Here is a 17,895-nt window from a genome sequence, read left to right on the forward strand (position 1 = left end):
TTTACTTCTCAAACCTCAATTTTTTAGTCTAATCAGTTTTCTAGATCAGTCAACCAACAACTTTCCAGCACATATGTGAATGATGTAAGTGATTATTACTTTAGGGCAATAAGTGGTAGGGATGGTTTGTATTATAGTAATATTTGACTAATAAAACAACTCTATTATGGAATTACTGCAATAACTAAAGGAGACTGCTTTTAAAATATTTAGCACAGTATTTGGCATGTAACAGAGCTCTGTATGGGGTCAGCTCTTATCACTGAGTAATTATATACATCCAACACTGTTATATACATTTAGGAATGTTTGTTAAGAAAGATGCTGGTTACCATCCAGTGTTTATGATAATACCTTATATGACTGTATTAGATTCATAATTTTGTATTTATGTCATTTGTCATCTATATTATAGTCTTTATGTTTTCTTTCTGGTCTCTATCTTTGGCTTGTTTATTCCTGAAGATGTTTATAAATTTTCACAATGACCTATATACTTCCATTTACATTTTTTTGTAACAACATTGTAACCTAAATCTTGGCATATGGAAACGTTTATGACTTTCCCTTTAGCAGGGTCAGAGTGTAAACTTGTTTTTACATTTGCCTAAGAAAACTATATTTTATCAGGAACACTTCCTGGAAGAACAAAGTAGTTCCTAAAGTAAAATGGAAAGGATTTGAGATCATTGTATACAGCAGTGCTTCTCAAACTTCAATGTGCTTATGAATCTCCTGGAGATTTGTTAAAATTATGATTCTGCTTTAATTGTGAGGAAACCTGAAATTCTGCATAGCTCCCAGGTGCACTGCTGGCAGAGAACAGAATTTCTGTAGCAAGGCTATACATGCCCTTTATCTCCCTTTCCTACGCTAGAAGCAAGTTATTAGCAGTAATTGATCGTGTCTTAGGTACAATAGCAGAAGCAAAATTTCTTTGAAATATGCCAGACACCCAAATCTGCACGAGTGAGTGGAGTTAGTTATGACAGTTAAGTGCATATTTCTTTTACCTCCACAGAGTGTTCCTTGTTGTTGGCATGCAGCAAAAAGTCTTTGTCTTTTGTAGGGCTCAGGTTTACCAATAATGTCTGGCCATCAACACCATCACCTTGCAATTAAAAAAAAAAAGTAAATTTAAAAAGTAATAAAAAATTGAAAAATCTAAATTATAAAGTTGAGAATTTAGCTCATTTTAATTTAAATGAGTTTAACACATAGGAAAAGAGTCCAAGATAGGATGTAAAATAATTGTTTCATTAACCTACATGTCTTTTAGAAGTATGTGTACCCAAGTGAAACTAAAGAATCATTGGACAATATGGGATTAAGTTTAATTTCCTAAAGAGTTATTGGACAATTTGGGGTAATTTTAAGCTCCTTAGTTATTACCCCATTTAGTAAAATTAGCAAAATTACCCCATTAAAATAAATTAAACTTAGTAAAATCACCCCATTATTTGCGGGTAATTTTAAGCTCCTTGGTTTCCTTATGTGCTTTCTAATTGTAGAATTGTGACTCTATTTGGTATTTATCTGGGTGTCAACTTCCCTGTCTGCATGTAAAGCTACTGATAGTTGTTTCCCAATATCCAACTATCCTCCTTGTGTAATAGAACATTTCCCAGTCTGTTTTTTTATAATAAAGTGTAGCAATGTGACTAAGTTTTGACAAATATGAGGTGAATGGAAGTGTCAGTTGCAACTTAAAGTTTTGTCCTTAAAGGGAAAGAGAATTCATGTGTCATGTCTTCCTTTGTCCTGCTGATTGGGCATTGTCATGGTAGCAAGTAATCTTGAACCATGTAGATGTTGGCAGAGTCACAGAGAAGGAGCTTGGTCCTTGTACAACTTGTTGAACAGAGCTGCTATTCCAGCACTGGCTAAGATAAAAATAAAGTTTTGTGTAGCTTAAGCCACTATTATTCTGCAATGGATGGGTGGAATAAATCCTGTAAGAATCTAAGATTTTGCTGTGAGTGTGGGCTGGAGAGAACCTTCTGAGACTGTCTTTTACGTGTAGCATTTTTGGATTTGTCCTTACCCTCAAATTTAAGAATGCAAGCACTACAACTGCCCAGCCCTCCAAATTACCTGTTCCATGAGTGGGGGATTGGGAATCATAATAACGGAATAGCACCTTATCTGAAAGAGAATGCATAAAATCCTTTTGGTGAGATACAATTTTATCAAAAGATTTCAATTTCAACATATACCTAACAGCAGAAAATATCCTCTTTTGTTACATATAAATAAAAGCAAAACTTTTGTGATTTTAAGAAAGGCCTAAAAGCTTCTAAATTCTCCTCAACTTAGTGTATTTAGGCACCTGCTGCCAATGCATTGGAGTTAGCACACAGCATGGAATTTATTTGCTATGTCTGAAGTAGTCCACTGTTTATGGTTTGGCAAATTTATTATCATTATTATTATTATTATTATTATTAGGGGGAGGTGGAGTTGGAGGGGCAAGAGCAGGAGGAGAAGGTGAGAGAGAATCTTAAGTAGGCTTCACACCTAGTGAAAGCCTGATATGGGGCTTGATCTCAAGACCCTGAGATCAATGACCTGAGCTGAAATCAAGGGTTGAACACTTAACTGTCTGCACAATCCAGACACCCCTTTTAAACTTATTTTTTACTTTACTAGTCATCATTATATCATTATAGACAAAAGAAATATTCTACCTTTTTCTTGGTCTTTTCTCAAGTCTTCTACATAGATCTCATAACCTCCATCCTCAAAAACGAAAGTAATAGATTGATCATTGTATGTGCTCAGGGAAGCAGAATGTTCTGTAACAAGTGAAAAGTTTGTCATTAAGAATTCAAACACACTTTTTCCCATGAAAAATCTTTCAGCAATCAAAAGGAAATGCTTCCTTAAAGGTTTTTGATTTTTGTTTTTCTTTACAATTTGAGCTGCACTTTGCCCACCATCATTGGATAGATAAAAGACTTTGGTGCAAGCTTTTTATTTTATATTTTATTTTATTTCTTTTCAGTGAACAGAATTCACTGTTTATTCACTACACCCAATGCTCCATGCATACGTGCCCTCTGTAATTCCCACCATCAGGCTCCCCCAACCTCCCACCCCCGGCCCATTCAAAATGCTCAGATTGTTTTTCAGAGTCCATAGTCTCTCAGGGTTCATCTCGCCCTCCAATTTCCCTCAACTCCCTTCTCCTCTCCTTCTACCCATGTCCTCTGTGTTATTTCTTATGCTCCACAAATAAGTGAAACCATATGATAATTGGCTTTCTCTGCTTGACTGATTTCACTCAGCATAGTCTCTTCTAGTCCTGTTCATGTTGATACAAAAGTTGGGTGCAAGCTTAATGTAGCTCAAAGGGTAAGGTGTACCACTTGAATGGGATTAGAGATGCTAGTCTCTTGGTTGAAAACCATAGGAGGTCATGTTAGTGTGTTTAGGGGAGGATTTGGTGGAAAGAAAGAAGATGGAAAAGTGACAGACTTTGCCTAAAGAGATCTCTGTTTCCTTGTTTCTTATAGTCAGGGGGACTGTGGACAAGGAGACTGTATTTTGATAGACATGGTTAAATGGATACCAATCTGTAAGGTGTGGAGTTATTCAAAGACTTCCAACAATCCTGGAGAGTGTGAGCACCATTCTGTCCTCTAGCTAAATAGCAGAGACACTTAGAACAGTATTCCCAACTTAAAAAAAAAATGTCCCAGCACACATAGAAAAGTAAAGTATTTCTAAGGCATGCTGGTGTAAACTGGTGTAGAATTAGGGACCATTTATGTTGGTCTTGAGAAAAAAAATATTATGCTTTCTTTATGTTATAGCATTGTGCCAAGAAAAATAATGTACAAAACAGAAGAATGTTAAATATTGAGTCTGTACATGAACTTCTGAAATAAAGTGATTTAAAACTAGGGTCATCACGTTGCCTGATTTTAAGCTTTACTACAAAGCTGTGATCACCAAGACAGCATGGTACTGACACAAAAACAGACACATAGACCAGTGGAACAGAGTAGAGAGCCCAGATATGGACCCTCAACTCTATGGTCAAATAATCTTTGACAAAGCAGGAAAAAATATGCAGTGGAAAAAAGACTGTCTCTTCAATAAATGGTGCTGAGAAAGTTGGACAGCTATATGTACAAGAATGAAACTCAACCATTCTATTACACCATACACAAGGATAAACTGAAAATGAATAAAAGACATCAACATGAGGCAGAAATCCATCAGAATCCTAGAGGAGAACATAGGCAGTAACTTCTTTGACATTCGCCACAGCAACTTCTTTCAAGATATGTCTCTAAAGGCAAAGGAAACAAAAGTGAAAATGAACTTTTGAGACTTCATCAAAAGCTTCTGCACAGCAAAGGAAGCAGTCAACAAAACAAAGAGGCAACCCACAAAATGGGAGAAGATATTACCAAATGACAGCACAGACAAAGGGCTGATATCCAAGATCTATAAGGAACTCCTCAAACTCAACACACACAAAACAGATAATCATGTCAAAAGAAAGGGCAGAAAACATGAACAAACACTTCTCCAAAGAAAACTTACAGATGACCAACAGACACATGAAAAAATGTTCATCATCACTAGTCATCAGGGAGATTCAAATAAAACCAAATTGAGATACCACATTACACCAGTTAGAATGGCCAAAATTAACAAAACAGTAAACAACAAGTGTTGGAGAGGATGTGGAGAAGTGGTGGTTGGTGGGAATGCAAGTTGGTGCAGCCACTTTGGTGGGAATGCAAGTTGGTGCAGCCACTTTGGAGAACAGTGTGGAGATTCCTTAAGAAATTAAATATAGAGATTCCCTATGACCCTGCAATTGCACTCCTGAGTATTTACCCCAAAGATACAGATGTAGTGAAAAGAAGGGCCATCTGTACCCCAATGTTTATAGCAGCAATGGCCACAGTCACCAAACTGTGGAAAGAACCAAGATACCCTTCAACAGATGAATGGGTAAAGAAGATATGGTCCATATATACTATGGAGTATTATGCCTCCATCAGAAAGGATGAATACCCAACTTTTGTAGCAACATGGACAGGACTGGAAGAGATTATGCTGAGTGAAATAAGTCAAGCAGAGAGAGTCAATTATCATATGGTTTCACTTATTTGTGGAGCATAAGGAATAACATGGAGGACATGGGGAGATGGAGAGAAGGGAGTTGGGGGAAATTGGAGGGGGAGATGAACTATGAGAGACTGTGGACTCTGAGAAGCAAACTGACAGTTTTGGAGGGGAGTGGGGGTGGGAAGTTGGGTGAGCCTGGTGTTGGTTATTATGGATGGCATGTATTGCATGGAACACTGGGTGTAGTGCATAAACAATGAATTCTGGAACACTGAAAAGAAATAGAAAAAATAAAAAAAATTATAAAAAAGATACTTAATGAATGAGAAACTTAAGTATGCTTTTGGGAACTTAAAGACATTTATATCAGGATTATGCTTGAAATGGCAACATGCAACTCCTGGTCAAATTTTCATAATGATCTCTTCACTTCTTGATGGTCATGGTCACCATCAATTTGGACTTTATTTGCATGAGTAGGTGATACTTAAATCCATTTGAACAAACATTTAAAATTTTTAGGAGTTGAAATTATATTTTAAAAATATAATAGTTCTTAATTTTCTTTCATTGTCAATGTTGGAATTTGAGGGAGGGGAATGTGGGGATTTTTTCCCCAAAGGATAACTTATTTTCCCCAGGAATAATGATATGGGATTACAATTCATAACAAGTATTTCAAAATAACAATGGAGGGCTAACTATAAAGTGTACATTCATTGTTAGAGCAGCTACTCTGTACCTAGTTTGAATACCACTGAATAGATCTGTGGGCTGCAAATGGACAGAAGTTTCTGTTACACAGGTAAGCATTGACTTGGAGCTGCTTCCTAGAGTGGTTCTGGTCCTGTGTCTTTCCTCCCCCCTCACACCCATACCACCCTCAGCACCAGTCATACCTTGGATACTTGGAAAATTAGTTGCCCTAAAACATTTCTGGGTCCTAGGTACATCACAGTCAAAGTCTTCCTTTAGCTGCTGATGACAAGCAGTGAATACCAGACGTTGCTCTTTGTACTTTCCACCTGGAGGACAGGGAGAGAGTAGGAGTGGACTGTCAGTACCCACTCTGCCCAAACTTTTTTACTCCTCTTTGAGGATTCCCAGTCAAAGCTGACTGCTGGGACTGATCCCAGGGCTTTAGCTGCCCTATAGTTTGAAGGATCAATACCTCCTGGCACACTTATACCCCAGTAGGGCATACCCGTTGGAGCCCAGGTGGAAGAAAACTAGTTACTCATGGAATCAACACCCAAAAAACTGCTATTAACATTTTAGTTTAATTCCTTTAAATAAAAAAACTTAAAATACTATAAACATATTTATAATTTTTATATCATCTGTTTTCACTTAATATTGTAACAATACCATTTCTCCCATGCTATAAAAAGATTTATATGTCCTTTTGAAAATGGCTAGAAAGTAATTCAGCATCCTTACATTTTTTCAGAAGGAAAATTTGCTCAAGGGAAAAAAATTATACATTCACTATGTGGTAAATAAGGGCAGATAGAAACCCATTACAATATTGAAGAGTTACCAGGAAATGTAGTTTCCCCTTACCTGTTCTTGGGGAATGCCTTTTGGTGATTTCTTTCCTAAAATAACAGGCCGTCTTTTCTATGATAAGGCCAGAGCGCAGCTGCATAAAATACATCTGGCAAACTTCTTCAGCTTTCTGTTGGGATTCTAAACAATTGAAAATTTTTGATATTATTTCATTCCATCCATTTTTGTCCATTTACAAGCACTGAATGTAGGAGACCAAGAAAGCAACTAAAGGTCTATAGTAGTGGGATATCTGGATGGCTCAGTTGGTTAAGTATCTGCCTTTGGCTCAGGTCATGATCCCAGGGATTGAATCCCACATCATGTTCCCTGCTCATCAAGGAACTTGCTTCTCCCTCTGCCCTCTGCTCCTCTTGTTTGTTCATGCTCCCTCTCTGACAAATAAATAAAATATTTTAAAAAGCACATCTATTTGCTAAAAAAAAGATCTATAGTATCTTTTTTTAAATTTAATTTTATTTTTTCAGTGTTCCAAGATTCATTTTTTATGCACCACACCCAGACTCCATGCAATATGCACCCTCCTTGCTACCTACCATCAGGCTCATGCATCCCCCAACTCCCCTACCCTCCCAAACCCTCAGTTTGTTTCTAAGAGTCCACAGTCTCTCATGGTTCCTCTCCCTGCCCCCCCAATTTCCCACAATTTACTTTTAATTTCCTTCTCCCTGTCTCCTCCATGCTATTTCTAATGCCCCACAAGTAAGTGAAGCCATATGATAATTGATTCTCTCTGAATGACTTAGTTTACTTAGCCTAATGTCCACCAGACCCATCCATGTTGATACAAAAGTTGGGTATTCATCCTTTCTGATGGTTGCATAATATCCATTGCATATATGAATCATATCTTTATCCATTCATCCATTGAAGGGCATCTTGGTTCTTTCCACAGTTTGGCTATGAACGTCAGGGTATATATGGCCCTTCTTTTCACTACATCTGTATCTTTGGGGTAAATACCCAGTAGTGCAATTGCAGGGTCATAGGGTAGCTCTATTTTTAATTTCATAAGGAATCTCCACACTGTTTTCCAAAGTGGCTGCACCAACTTTCATTCTTGCCATCAGTGTAAGAGGGTTACCCTTTCTCAATATACTCTTCAACACTTGTTGTTTCCTCTCCTGTTAATTTAAACCATTCTAACTGGTGTAAGGTGGTATCTCAATGTGGTTTTGATTTGAATCTTCCTGATGGCTAATGATGAACATTTTTTTATGTGTATGCTAGGCATTTGTATGTCTTCTTTGGAGAAGTGTCTGTTCATGTTTTCTGCCCATTTTTTGACAGGGTTATCTGGTTTTGGGGTGTTGAGTTTGAGAAGTTCTTCATAGACCTTATATATGAGCCCTTTGTCTGAAGTGTCATTTGCAAATATCCTTTACCATTCCATGGGCTGCCTCTTGCTTTGTTGACTGTTTCCTTTGTGGTACAGAAGCTTTTTATCTTGATGAAGTCCCAAAAATTCATTTTCACTTTTGTTTCCTTTGTCTTTGGAGACATGTCTTGAGAGAAGTTGCTGTGGCCAATGTCGAAGAAGTTACTGCCTATGTTCTTCTCTAAGATTTTGATGGATTCCTCTCTCAATTTGAAGTCTATTATTCATTTTGTTTACCTTTGTGTATGGTGTAAGAGAATGTTCAAGTTTTATTCTTCTATACTTAGCTGCCCAATTTTCCCAGCACCATTTATTGAAGAGACTGTCTTCTTTTCACTGGATATTTTGTTCTACTTTGTCAAAGATTACTTGACCATAGAGATGCAGATCCTTCTCTGGACTCTCAACTCTGTTCCATTGGTCTATGTGTCTGTTTTTGTCCCAGTACTATGCTGTCTTGGTGATCACAGCTTTGTAATAAAGCTTGATATCAGACAACATGATGCCCCCAGCTTTGTTTTTTCTTTTTCAACACTTCCTTAGTGATTAAGGGTCTTTTCTGGTTCCATACAAATTTTAGGATTGTTTGTTCCTTCACTTTGAAAAATTCCCATTTTTGATCAGGAATTTTGATCAGGATGGCATAAAAGTACAGATTGCTCTGGGTAGAAGAGACATTTTAACAAGGTTTCTTCTTCCCATGAGCAAGGAATGTTTTTCCATCTCTTTGTGTCTTCTTCACTTTCTTTCATGAGTGTTCTATAGTTTCTTGAGTACAGATCCTTTACCTCTTTGGTTAGGTTTATTCCAAGGCATCTTATTGTTTTTGGTGCTATAGTAAGTGGAATCAATTCTCTAATTTCCCTTTCTATAGTTTCTTTGTTAGTGTATAGGAAGGGAACTGAATTCTGAGCATTGATTTTGCATCCTGCTGTATAAAATGCTGTATAAATTCAAGTAATTTGGGGGTGGAATTCTTTGGGTTTTCCATATAAAGTATCATGTCATTGTGAAGAGAGAAAGTTCGACTTCTTTGCCAATTTAAATACATTTTATTTACTTTTGTTGTTTGCTGTTGCTAGAACTTCTAGTACTATATTGAACAACAGTGACGAGAGTGGGCATCCTTGTCATTTTCCTGGTCTCAGTGGGAAGGCTCTCATCTTTTCCTCATTAAGAATAATATTCATTGTGGGTTTTTCATAGATGGATTTATGAAGTTGAGGAATATTTTCTCTATCCCTATACTCTGAACAGTTTTAAACATGAAAGGATGCTGTATTTTGTCAAATGCTTTTTCTGAATCAATTGAGGGAACCATGTGGTTCTTTTCTCTTCTCTTATTGATTTGTTCTATCATATTGATTGATTTGTGAATGCTGAGCCACCCTTGCATCCCAGGGATGAATCCCATTTGGTTATGATTTAATTATTAATTATAATTAATAATAATCATTAATTTATAGTAATGATTATTATTAATTATAATCAATAATGGTTATTAATGTACATTATTAATGTACTGTTAATCCTATTAGCTAGGATCTTTTTTTTAAATTTATTCTTTATTTTCAGCATAAAAGTATTCATTATTTTTGCACCACACCCAGTGCTCCATGCAATCCGTGCCGTCTATAATACCTACCACCTGGTACCCCAACCTCCCACCCCCACCCCTTCAAAACCCTCAGATTGTTTTTCAGAGTCCATAGTCTCTCATGGTTCACCTCCCCTTCCAATTTCCCCCAACTCCCTTCTCCTCTCTAACTCCCCATGTCCTCCATGCTATTTGTTATACTTCACAAATAAGTGAAACCATATGATCACTGACTCTCTCTGCTTGACTTATTTCACTCAGCATAATCTCTTCCACTCCCGTCCATGTTGCTACAAAAATTGGGTATTCGCCCTTTCTGATGGAGGCATAATACTCCATAGTGTATATGGACCACATCTTGCTTATCCATTTGTCCATTGAAGGGGATCTTGGTTCTTTCCACAGTTTGGCGACTGTGGCCATTGCTGCTATAAACATTGGGGTACAGAGGGCCCTTCTTTTCACTACATCTGTATCTTTGGGGTAAATACTCAGGAGTGCAATGGCAGGGTCATAGGGAAGCTCTATTTTTAATTTCTTGAGGAATCTCCACACTGTTCTCCAAAGAGGCTGCACCAACTTGCATTCCCACCAACAGTGGAAGAGGGTTCCCCTTTCTCCACATCCTCTCCAACACATATTGTTTCCTGTCTTGCTAATTTTGGCCATTCTAACTGGTGTAAGGTGATATCTCAATGTGGTTTTAATTTGAATCTCCTTGATGACTAGTAATGATGAACATTTTTTCATGTGTCTGATGGCCATTTGTATGTCTTCATTGGAGAAGTGTCTGTCCATATCTTCTGCCCATTTTTTGATATGATTGCCTGTTTTGTGTGTGTTGAGTTTGAGGAGTTCTTTATAGATCCTGGATACCAATCTGTTGTCTGTACTGTCATTTGCAAATATCTTCTCCCATTCCGTGGATTGCCTCTTTGTTTTCTTGACTGTTTCCTTGGCTGTGCAGAAGCTTTTGATTTTGATGAAGTCCCAAAAGTTCATTTTCACTTTTGTTTCCTTTGCCTTTGGAGACATATCTTGAAAGAAGTTGCGGTGGCTGATATCGAAGAGGTTACTGCCTATGTTCTCCCTTAGGATTCTGATGGATTCCTGTCTCACATTGAGGTCTTTTATCCATTTTGAGTTTATCTTTGTGTATGGTGTAAGAGAATGGTTGAGTTTCATTCTTCTACATATAGCTGTCCAGTTTCCCCAGCACCATTTATTGAAGAGACTGTCTTTTTTCCACTGTATATTTTTTCCTGTTTTGTCGAAGATTATTTGCCCATAGAGTTGAGGGTCCATATCTGAGCTCTCTACTCTGTTCCACTGGTCTATGTGTCTGTTTTTATGCCAGTACCATGCTATTAGCTAGGATCTTGTTGAGGATCTTGACATCCATATTCATCAGGGATATTGGTCTGAAATTCTCCTTTTTGATGGGGTCTTTGCCTGGTTTGGGGATTAAGGTAATGCTGGCTTCATAGAAAGAGTCTGGAAGTTTTCTTACCATTTCCATTTTTGAAACAGCTTCAGGAGAATAGGTATTATTTCTTCTTTGAATGTTTGGTAAAATTCTACAAGGAATCCTTCAGGTCCTGGATTTTTGGGTTTTTTTTGGAAAAGTTTTTGATCACTGCTTCAATATTGTTACTAGATATTGGTCTATTCAGGTTGTCAATTTCTTCCTGTTTCAGTTTTGGAAGTTTATGTGTTTCCAGAAATGCATCCATTTCTTCTAGGTTGCTTAACTTATTGGCATATAACTATTGATAGTAATTTCTGATGATTGTTTCTATTTCCTTGCTGTTAGTTGTGATCTATCTCCTTTCATCCATAATTTTATTAACTTGGGTCCTCTCTCTTTTCTTTTGGATTTGTTTGGTCAGTGTTTTACCAATCTTATTAAATCTTTCAGAGAACCAGCTTCTAGTTTTGTTGATGTGTTCTACCGTATCACTAGTTTCTAACTCAATGACCTCTGCTCTAGTCTTGATTATTTCCCTTCTTGTGTGTAGGGTTGGCTTAATTTGTTGTTGATTTTCCAGTTCTTTAAGGTGTAAAGAGAGTTGGTGTATTCAGGATTTTTCAATTTTTTTGAGTGAGGCTTGGATGGCTATATATTTCCCCCTTAGGACCTCTTTGGCCATATCTCATAGGTTTTGGACTGATGTGTCTTCATTCTCTTTGGTTTCCATGAATTGTTAAGTTCTTTGATTTCCTGGTTGTTCTGAACAGTCTTGAGCAGGATGGTCTTTAGCTTCCAAGTGTTTGGATTTTTTCTAATCTTTTTTCTTGTGGTTGAGATTCCAGTTTCAAAGCACTGTGGTCTAAGAATATGCAGGGAATAATCTCAATATTTTGGTATCAGTTGAGCCCTGATTTGTGACCTAGTATGTGGTCTATTCTGGAGAAAGTTTCATGTGTGCTTAAGAATGAGTATTCTGTTGTTTTAGGGTGGAATGTTCTGGTCCATCTGGTCTAGTGTGTCATTCAAAGCTCTTTTTTCTTTGCTGATTTTCTGCTTGGATGATCTGTCTATTGCTGAGAGTGGTGCATTAAGATCCCCTACAATAATGTATTCTTATCAATACGACTCTTTATTTTGATTAACAGTTGGCTCATGTATTTATTTGCACCTATATTGGGGGCATAAATGTTTATGGTGGTTAGATCTTCTTGCTGGATAGACCCTTTAAGAATAATGTGGTGTCCTTCTGTATCTCTGACTACAGTCTTTAGTTTAAAATCTAATTTATCTGATATGAGAATCGCTACCACAGCTTTCTTTTGAGGCCCATTAGCATGGGAGATTCTTCTCCATCCCTTCACTTTCAGTCTGGATGTATCTTTAGGTTCCAAATGGGTCTCTTGTAGACAGCATATTAGATGGGTCCTGTCATTTTATCCAATCTGTAACCTTGTGTCATTTTATAGGAGCATTTAGGCCATTCATGTTGAGAGTGGTTATTGAAAGATATGTTTTTACTGATGTCATGTTGCCTGCAAAGTCCTTGTTTCTATAGATTGTCTCTGTAAATTTCTGGTCTCTGCTACTCTTAGGTTCTTTCTTCTTTTATAGAACCCCCCCTTAGTATTTCTTGTAGTGCCAGCTTGGTGGTCACATACTCTTTTAAACCTTGCCAGTCTTGGAAGCTCTTCTTCTCTCTGTCCATTTTGAATGTCAACCTTTCTGGACAAAATATTTTTGGCTGCATATTCTTCTCATTTAGTGCCCTGAGTATGTTTTGCCAGCCCTTTCTGGCTTGCCAGGTTTCTGTGGACAGGTCTGATGTTATTCTGATGGACTTCCTCTGTGCATAAGTACTCTCTTCCCCCAGTTCCTGTCAGAATCTCTTGTCTAAAATTATGATTTGTCAGTTTTACTATCAAGTGCCTTTAGGTCTTTCTAGATTCATTAATTCTGGGGGGTGTTCTTTCTGCCTCTAGGACACGAACACTTCTTCCATTCCCCAGACTGGGAAAATTTGTGCAACTATATTTTCCAGTCTTCTCTCTTTCTCCACCCCCTCAGGGATCCCAATAATTCAGATGTTGGAACATTTTATGGCATCAATTATTTCCCTAATTTTGTTTTCATGGCTTCTAACCTGGTTGTTCCATGCCTTCTCCTGATCCTTTTTCTCTATCAGTTTGTCCTCTAGATCATTAATTCTATCTTCTGCCTCAGTTACTCTAGCTGTTAGAGTATTTAGATTAGATTGGATCTCACTGAAAGCATTTTAATGTTTTGTCAGGTCAACTCTCACTTTTGCCCTGATAGATTCTATGTTGCCACTAATGATCTTCTCCAACATAGCCATTTCCTGGATAATTATTACCCTGAAATTTATTTCTGACATATTGTTTATGTCCATATCCAATAGTTTTCTGGCAGAGGTCACAGTCTCCGAATTTTTCCTCTATTGTGTATTTTTCCTTTTAGTCAGTTTGGTGAGAGATGGTTGAGAGGAGGTATGGCTGAAAATATCAACAACAATCCAGGCAAAGTGCACTCTGGAAAGTTTCAGAGCAATTGGAAGTCACCATCAAAAAGATAATAAAAAGGGGGCACCTGGGTGGTTCAGTGGGTTAAAGCCTCTGCCTTTGGCTCAGGTCATGATCCCAGGGTCCTGGGATTGAGCCCTTCATTGGGCTGTCTGCTCTGCGGAGAGTCTGCTTCCTTCTCTCTCTCTCTCTGCCTGCTTCTTTGCCTACTTGTGGTCTCTATCTATCAAATAAATAAATAAAATATTTAAAAAAATATTAAAAAAAGAAAGAAAAAAGAAAAAAAGAGTGTGAAAGAGAAAAAAAAAAAAAAAGAAAGAAGAAAACCAGCCAAAATGAGTCCCAAAAGTAAGATTTATACGGTACAAAAACAAAAATGAGCAAACAAAAGGGTCAACAAAATTAAAAGAAAAAAACCCAGCCAAAAAGACTTGTAAGAATAAGAAAATAGTACAAAAACAAAAACAAATAATCTGAGGGGTTTGAAGTGGCAGGGGGGAGGTCGGGGTACCAGGTAGTGGGTATTATAGAGGGCACGAATTGCATGGAGCACTGGGTGTGGTGAAAAAATAATGATACTGTTATGCTGAAAATAAATAAATGAAAAAAATAAATAAATGAAAAAAAATAAATACACAGAAACACTGACAAAAGAATAAGATGGGAAGACGGTTTAAACCCTCAATGTGGGTGAGGAAATTTATCTCAGTTCTTCCTGGGTGTATCTTGTTATCTTTGTTAATGAACTCAACTTTCCAAAGTGTAAGGACCTGTTTAGCCAGAGGCTTCCATCAAGGTTAAAACAATAACCTTGTTGTTTAACCCTTAAACTGTCCCTGCTCCCCTTCCCCCAGGGGACTTACTTAAAAACAAGTTCCAGAAACCAGCCCCAGGTAACAAAGCCCAGATACAAGGGTGGGTCAGGCCAGGTGGAGACATCCGATCAGTGGGGGGTTGCACACTGTCTCCCTAGTTACCAAGGAGTATGGGCCCTGCCCTTTGGGAGCCTTTTGGGTGCCAATTCTAACCAAGGTGATAGACTAGGTCAAATGTCTACTATAGGATAAATTGTAATTCAATTGGTCACTTATGTGTGACCTAACATGACTATGGAGTTTCCTATGTGTGTTACAATCTCATAGGCCACCTGTGCATGCCAGGACTGGCCGCATGGTCTTTGCCTTAAAAGCTAGTCTGTGAAACAGAGAAAGGTCGCCCTTTCTTGTAAGAGGTGTGTCCCTGAATGTTTGGTCTGATTCTTGATGCTTGGCATGGAATAAAGCTTTGCTTGATCTTTGCTTTATATCAGTCTTGCTCCTTTAATCACGGACCCATTTTTGGGGAGACCTATCACAGAGATACAGGGAAATTAATACTGGTTCATATATAGGGGCAGTATTGAATAGGGAAAAAGTAGTACCTTGAAGCTTATATCTATCTATCTATCTATCTATCTATCTATCAACTATCTATCTATCTAAAAGAAAAAGAAAAAGAAAACATAGGTATATGTATGAAAATAGTTCAAGTTAAAAAGTTATTATGGAATATGTTGTATTAAATGTCTAGTCATAATGGTAAGTAGGTTTAAAAAAATTAAAAAACAAGAATCATGAGAACGAATTAAAAACAAAGTTGTATCTCAGAGTTCACAGTCTCTCATGGTTTGTCTCCCCCTCCAATTTCCCCCAACTCCCTTCTCCTTTCCATCCTTTTAACCAGTCTCCAAGCTAATGGTGGTCCCTAAGCATAGGGTACTTTTGTAATGGGGTATTACTTTTTAGTGGGTTGCTTCTGGTGGCTCCCTCCCCCTTCTGTTTATCCTCTGATATTAATCCAAACACTCTCACTCCTCTGTCCCTCTCCACTAATAATCTTCTGCTCCTGTAGTGATCCAGAAATGTATAATCTTAAATCTCAGGCTGATCTCATGGGTGTCGAGAGTGTTCTGGTAGATAAGGGGACTGGTTGAAACAGGGTCTCCTACTTCTTTACCATCTTGTCCCTCTTCAGGTCTATAGCATCTTACCAGAAACCTTGGGACCAGTGTGTTTCAAAATTAACAGTTTTTAAGATTCTAGAACTGTCATGTAAAGTATATACTATATATATGTAGTACTTCCAGCAGGGACTAGGGCAGTACTCTTATAATCAAAAATTTAATTAATGATTTTATAGTGAAATATAGGAAAATTTACACAAAGTGAAACAAACACCTCATGTTTGCTCAGATCAAGATTTAACTGTCATGGAGGTTCATATAATTTCTTATTACCAAATGAGTTATGAAAAATTTTAGGTCTCTAGAAAAATTTTCGTTGTCAAATTCTATATAAGGGAGTGTGGATCTACATCCAATATGTATCAGTCTTCGCCTGAGGAGGAAATTTTATGGTCATATGAAATCTATAATATTTCTTACCTATCTAGAATTAACTTAATAATTTTGGAACAAACTGAGGGTTTTGGTGATGAGGGAGGTTGGGGGTAGGGTGAGCCTGGTAGTGATATTAAGGAGTACATGTATTGCATGGAGCACTGGGTGAGGTGCATAAACAATGAATTTTTTAATACACACATACACAGAATAAAATTAAATTAAAAAATAATTCTAGAAGGATAGCTATAGTTTCTAGAGTTTATTGATACTAAAAATAACTGACTAATGTTAAGGAGCTTTCTATATGTTCATCTAGGAGTTTCATGGTTTCAGGTCTTACATTTAAATCTTGAATCCCTTTCAAGTTAGTTTTTGTGAGTTCTTTTACATGTGAATATCCAGTTTCCCCAGAACCATTTACTGAAGAGACTTTAGTTTCTTCTTTGAGTGTTCTTGGCTCCCTCATCAAATCTTAGTGTGCTATACTGCAATTTTGTGAACTAACATAATACAAATTATATCAGTTAAGGACTTCATCACCTATTTAATAATTTTTATTCACTTAGTCAAAGAAAAGGTCTCAAGTAAAAAATTAAATTTGCTATTTGGAAATTCATAAAAGGCCTTTCAAATTTAAATAGAAAAGCAAGTCATAACTCTTGAGTCATGGCATCTAAACTTTTAACATTATAGCAAATGAATTATCAAGCAATTTGTTTAATACAGCCAAATTTCAATTATTCATAGTAATTCAGAAAATGAAAATAGTTACTTGTGACTTTGGAACCCATTCTATGATTCTTTTTTAATTTTCTAAAAGATTTGCCTTCCTGATATGCTTTTCAAATTTAAGTGGAGTAAACTTTCATTAGGCACTATTTTGAATTATCCATATCTTGCCTCCAATTCAGATGGACACCTTCATTTAAGTATTTTCTACTGTCTGAACAAGGCGAGGCCACTTAATTATACTCACCTCTACCTTGAAACTTTCCAACATTGCATCACAGCTTATAAATATCATCTATAGTATCTTACCTTTATGTAGTGCTTTTACAATCACAAAGAAATTTATAAAGCTATGCCAGAGCCAGCATTGAAGCTGGTCTCCTAATAAGTAATCTAATACAGTACTTTATTAACTGTATCACATTGTCTCTCCAGACATAAAGGGCATAAGATGATATTTTAAGGATGTTCACTCCTTATATACTTTATGCTATATTCGGAATCCCATTGGACATGACTGACAGACATGTCTAATATGGAAAATGGACTTTCTGAGGAGCAGGATGTGGGTCCTGGGTAGCTAGGAGTAAGTGTCCTTATATTAAGGAAGTATTATGGATGTAGAAGAAGAAAGGGACTAAAGATATTGATATAGGGGCTCGCATTTAATGGGACAAACACTGGATATCAAGGGGTGATCACATTTGAAGTATTTAAGATACTTCACATTGTGAGAATATGGAAGAAGTGTAAGGACCTATTTAGCCAGAGGCTTCCAGCCAGGTTAAACAATAACCTTGTTGTTTTACCCTTAAACTCTCCCTTTGCCCCTTCCCCTGAGGGATTTACTAAAAAACAAGTCCCAGAAACCAGCCCCAGGTAACAAAGCCCAAATACAAGGGTGGGTCAAGCCAGGTGGAGACATCGGACCAGTGGGGGAATGCATACTGTCTCCCTAGTTACCAAGGAGTATGGGTCCCACCCTTTGGGCAGCTTTTGGGCACCCACTCTGACCAAGGTGATAGGCTAATTCAAGTATCTACTCAGGTAAATTGTAATTCAGTTGGACACCTAGCATGACTGTGCAGCTTTCTTTCTGTGTTACAATTTCATTGGCCACCTGTGGGTGGCCAGGCCCAACTGCAT

The 17,895-nt window shown here is 37.3% G+C and overlaps 1 protein-coding gene across 3 annotated transcripts in view; it reads right to left on the reverse strand.

The window, feature by feature from the left end:
- IL33 (interleukin 33) overlaps positions 1-17,895 on the reverse strand; it is a 67,347-nt gene that overhangs the window by 21,272 nt on the left and 28,180 nt on the right. For 2 of the 3 annotated variants that reach the window (XM_032308253.1, XM_032308252.1), the window contains exons 3-7: positions 6,652-6,777; positions 5,988-6,113; positions 2,688-2,795; positions 2,095-2,145; positions 1,014-1,111 (exon numbers count right to left, since the gene is read on the reverse strand). In XM_032308253.1, coding sequence (XP_032164144.1) covers positions 1,014-1,111; positions 2,095-2,145; positions 2,688-2,795; positions 5,988-6,113; positions 6,652-6,777 — 509 coding nt within the window. The remainder of the gene's footprint in view (positions 1-1,013; positions 1,112-2,094; positions 2,146-2,687; positions 2,796-5,987; positions 6,114-6,651; positions 6,778-17,895) is intronic. The other variant, XM_032308254.1, reaches the window with a different exon arrangement.

Source organism: Mustela erminea, chromosome 12, assembly GCF_009829155.1.
Source record: "Mustela erminea isolate mMusErm1 chromosome 12, mMusErm1.Pri, whole genome shotgun sequence".
Classification (NCBI taxonomy): Eukaryota; Metazoa; Chordata; class Mammalia; order Carnivora; family Mustelidae; genus Mustela; species Mustela erminea.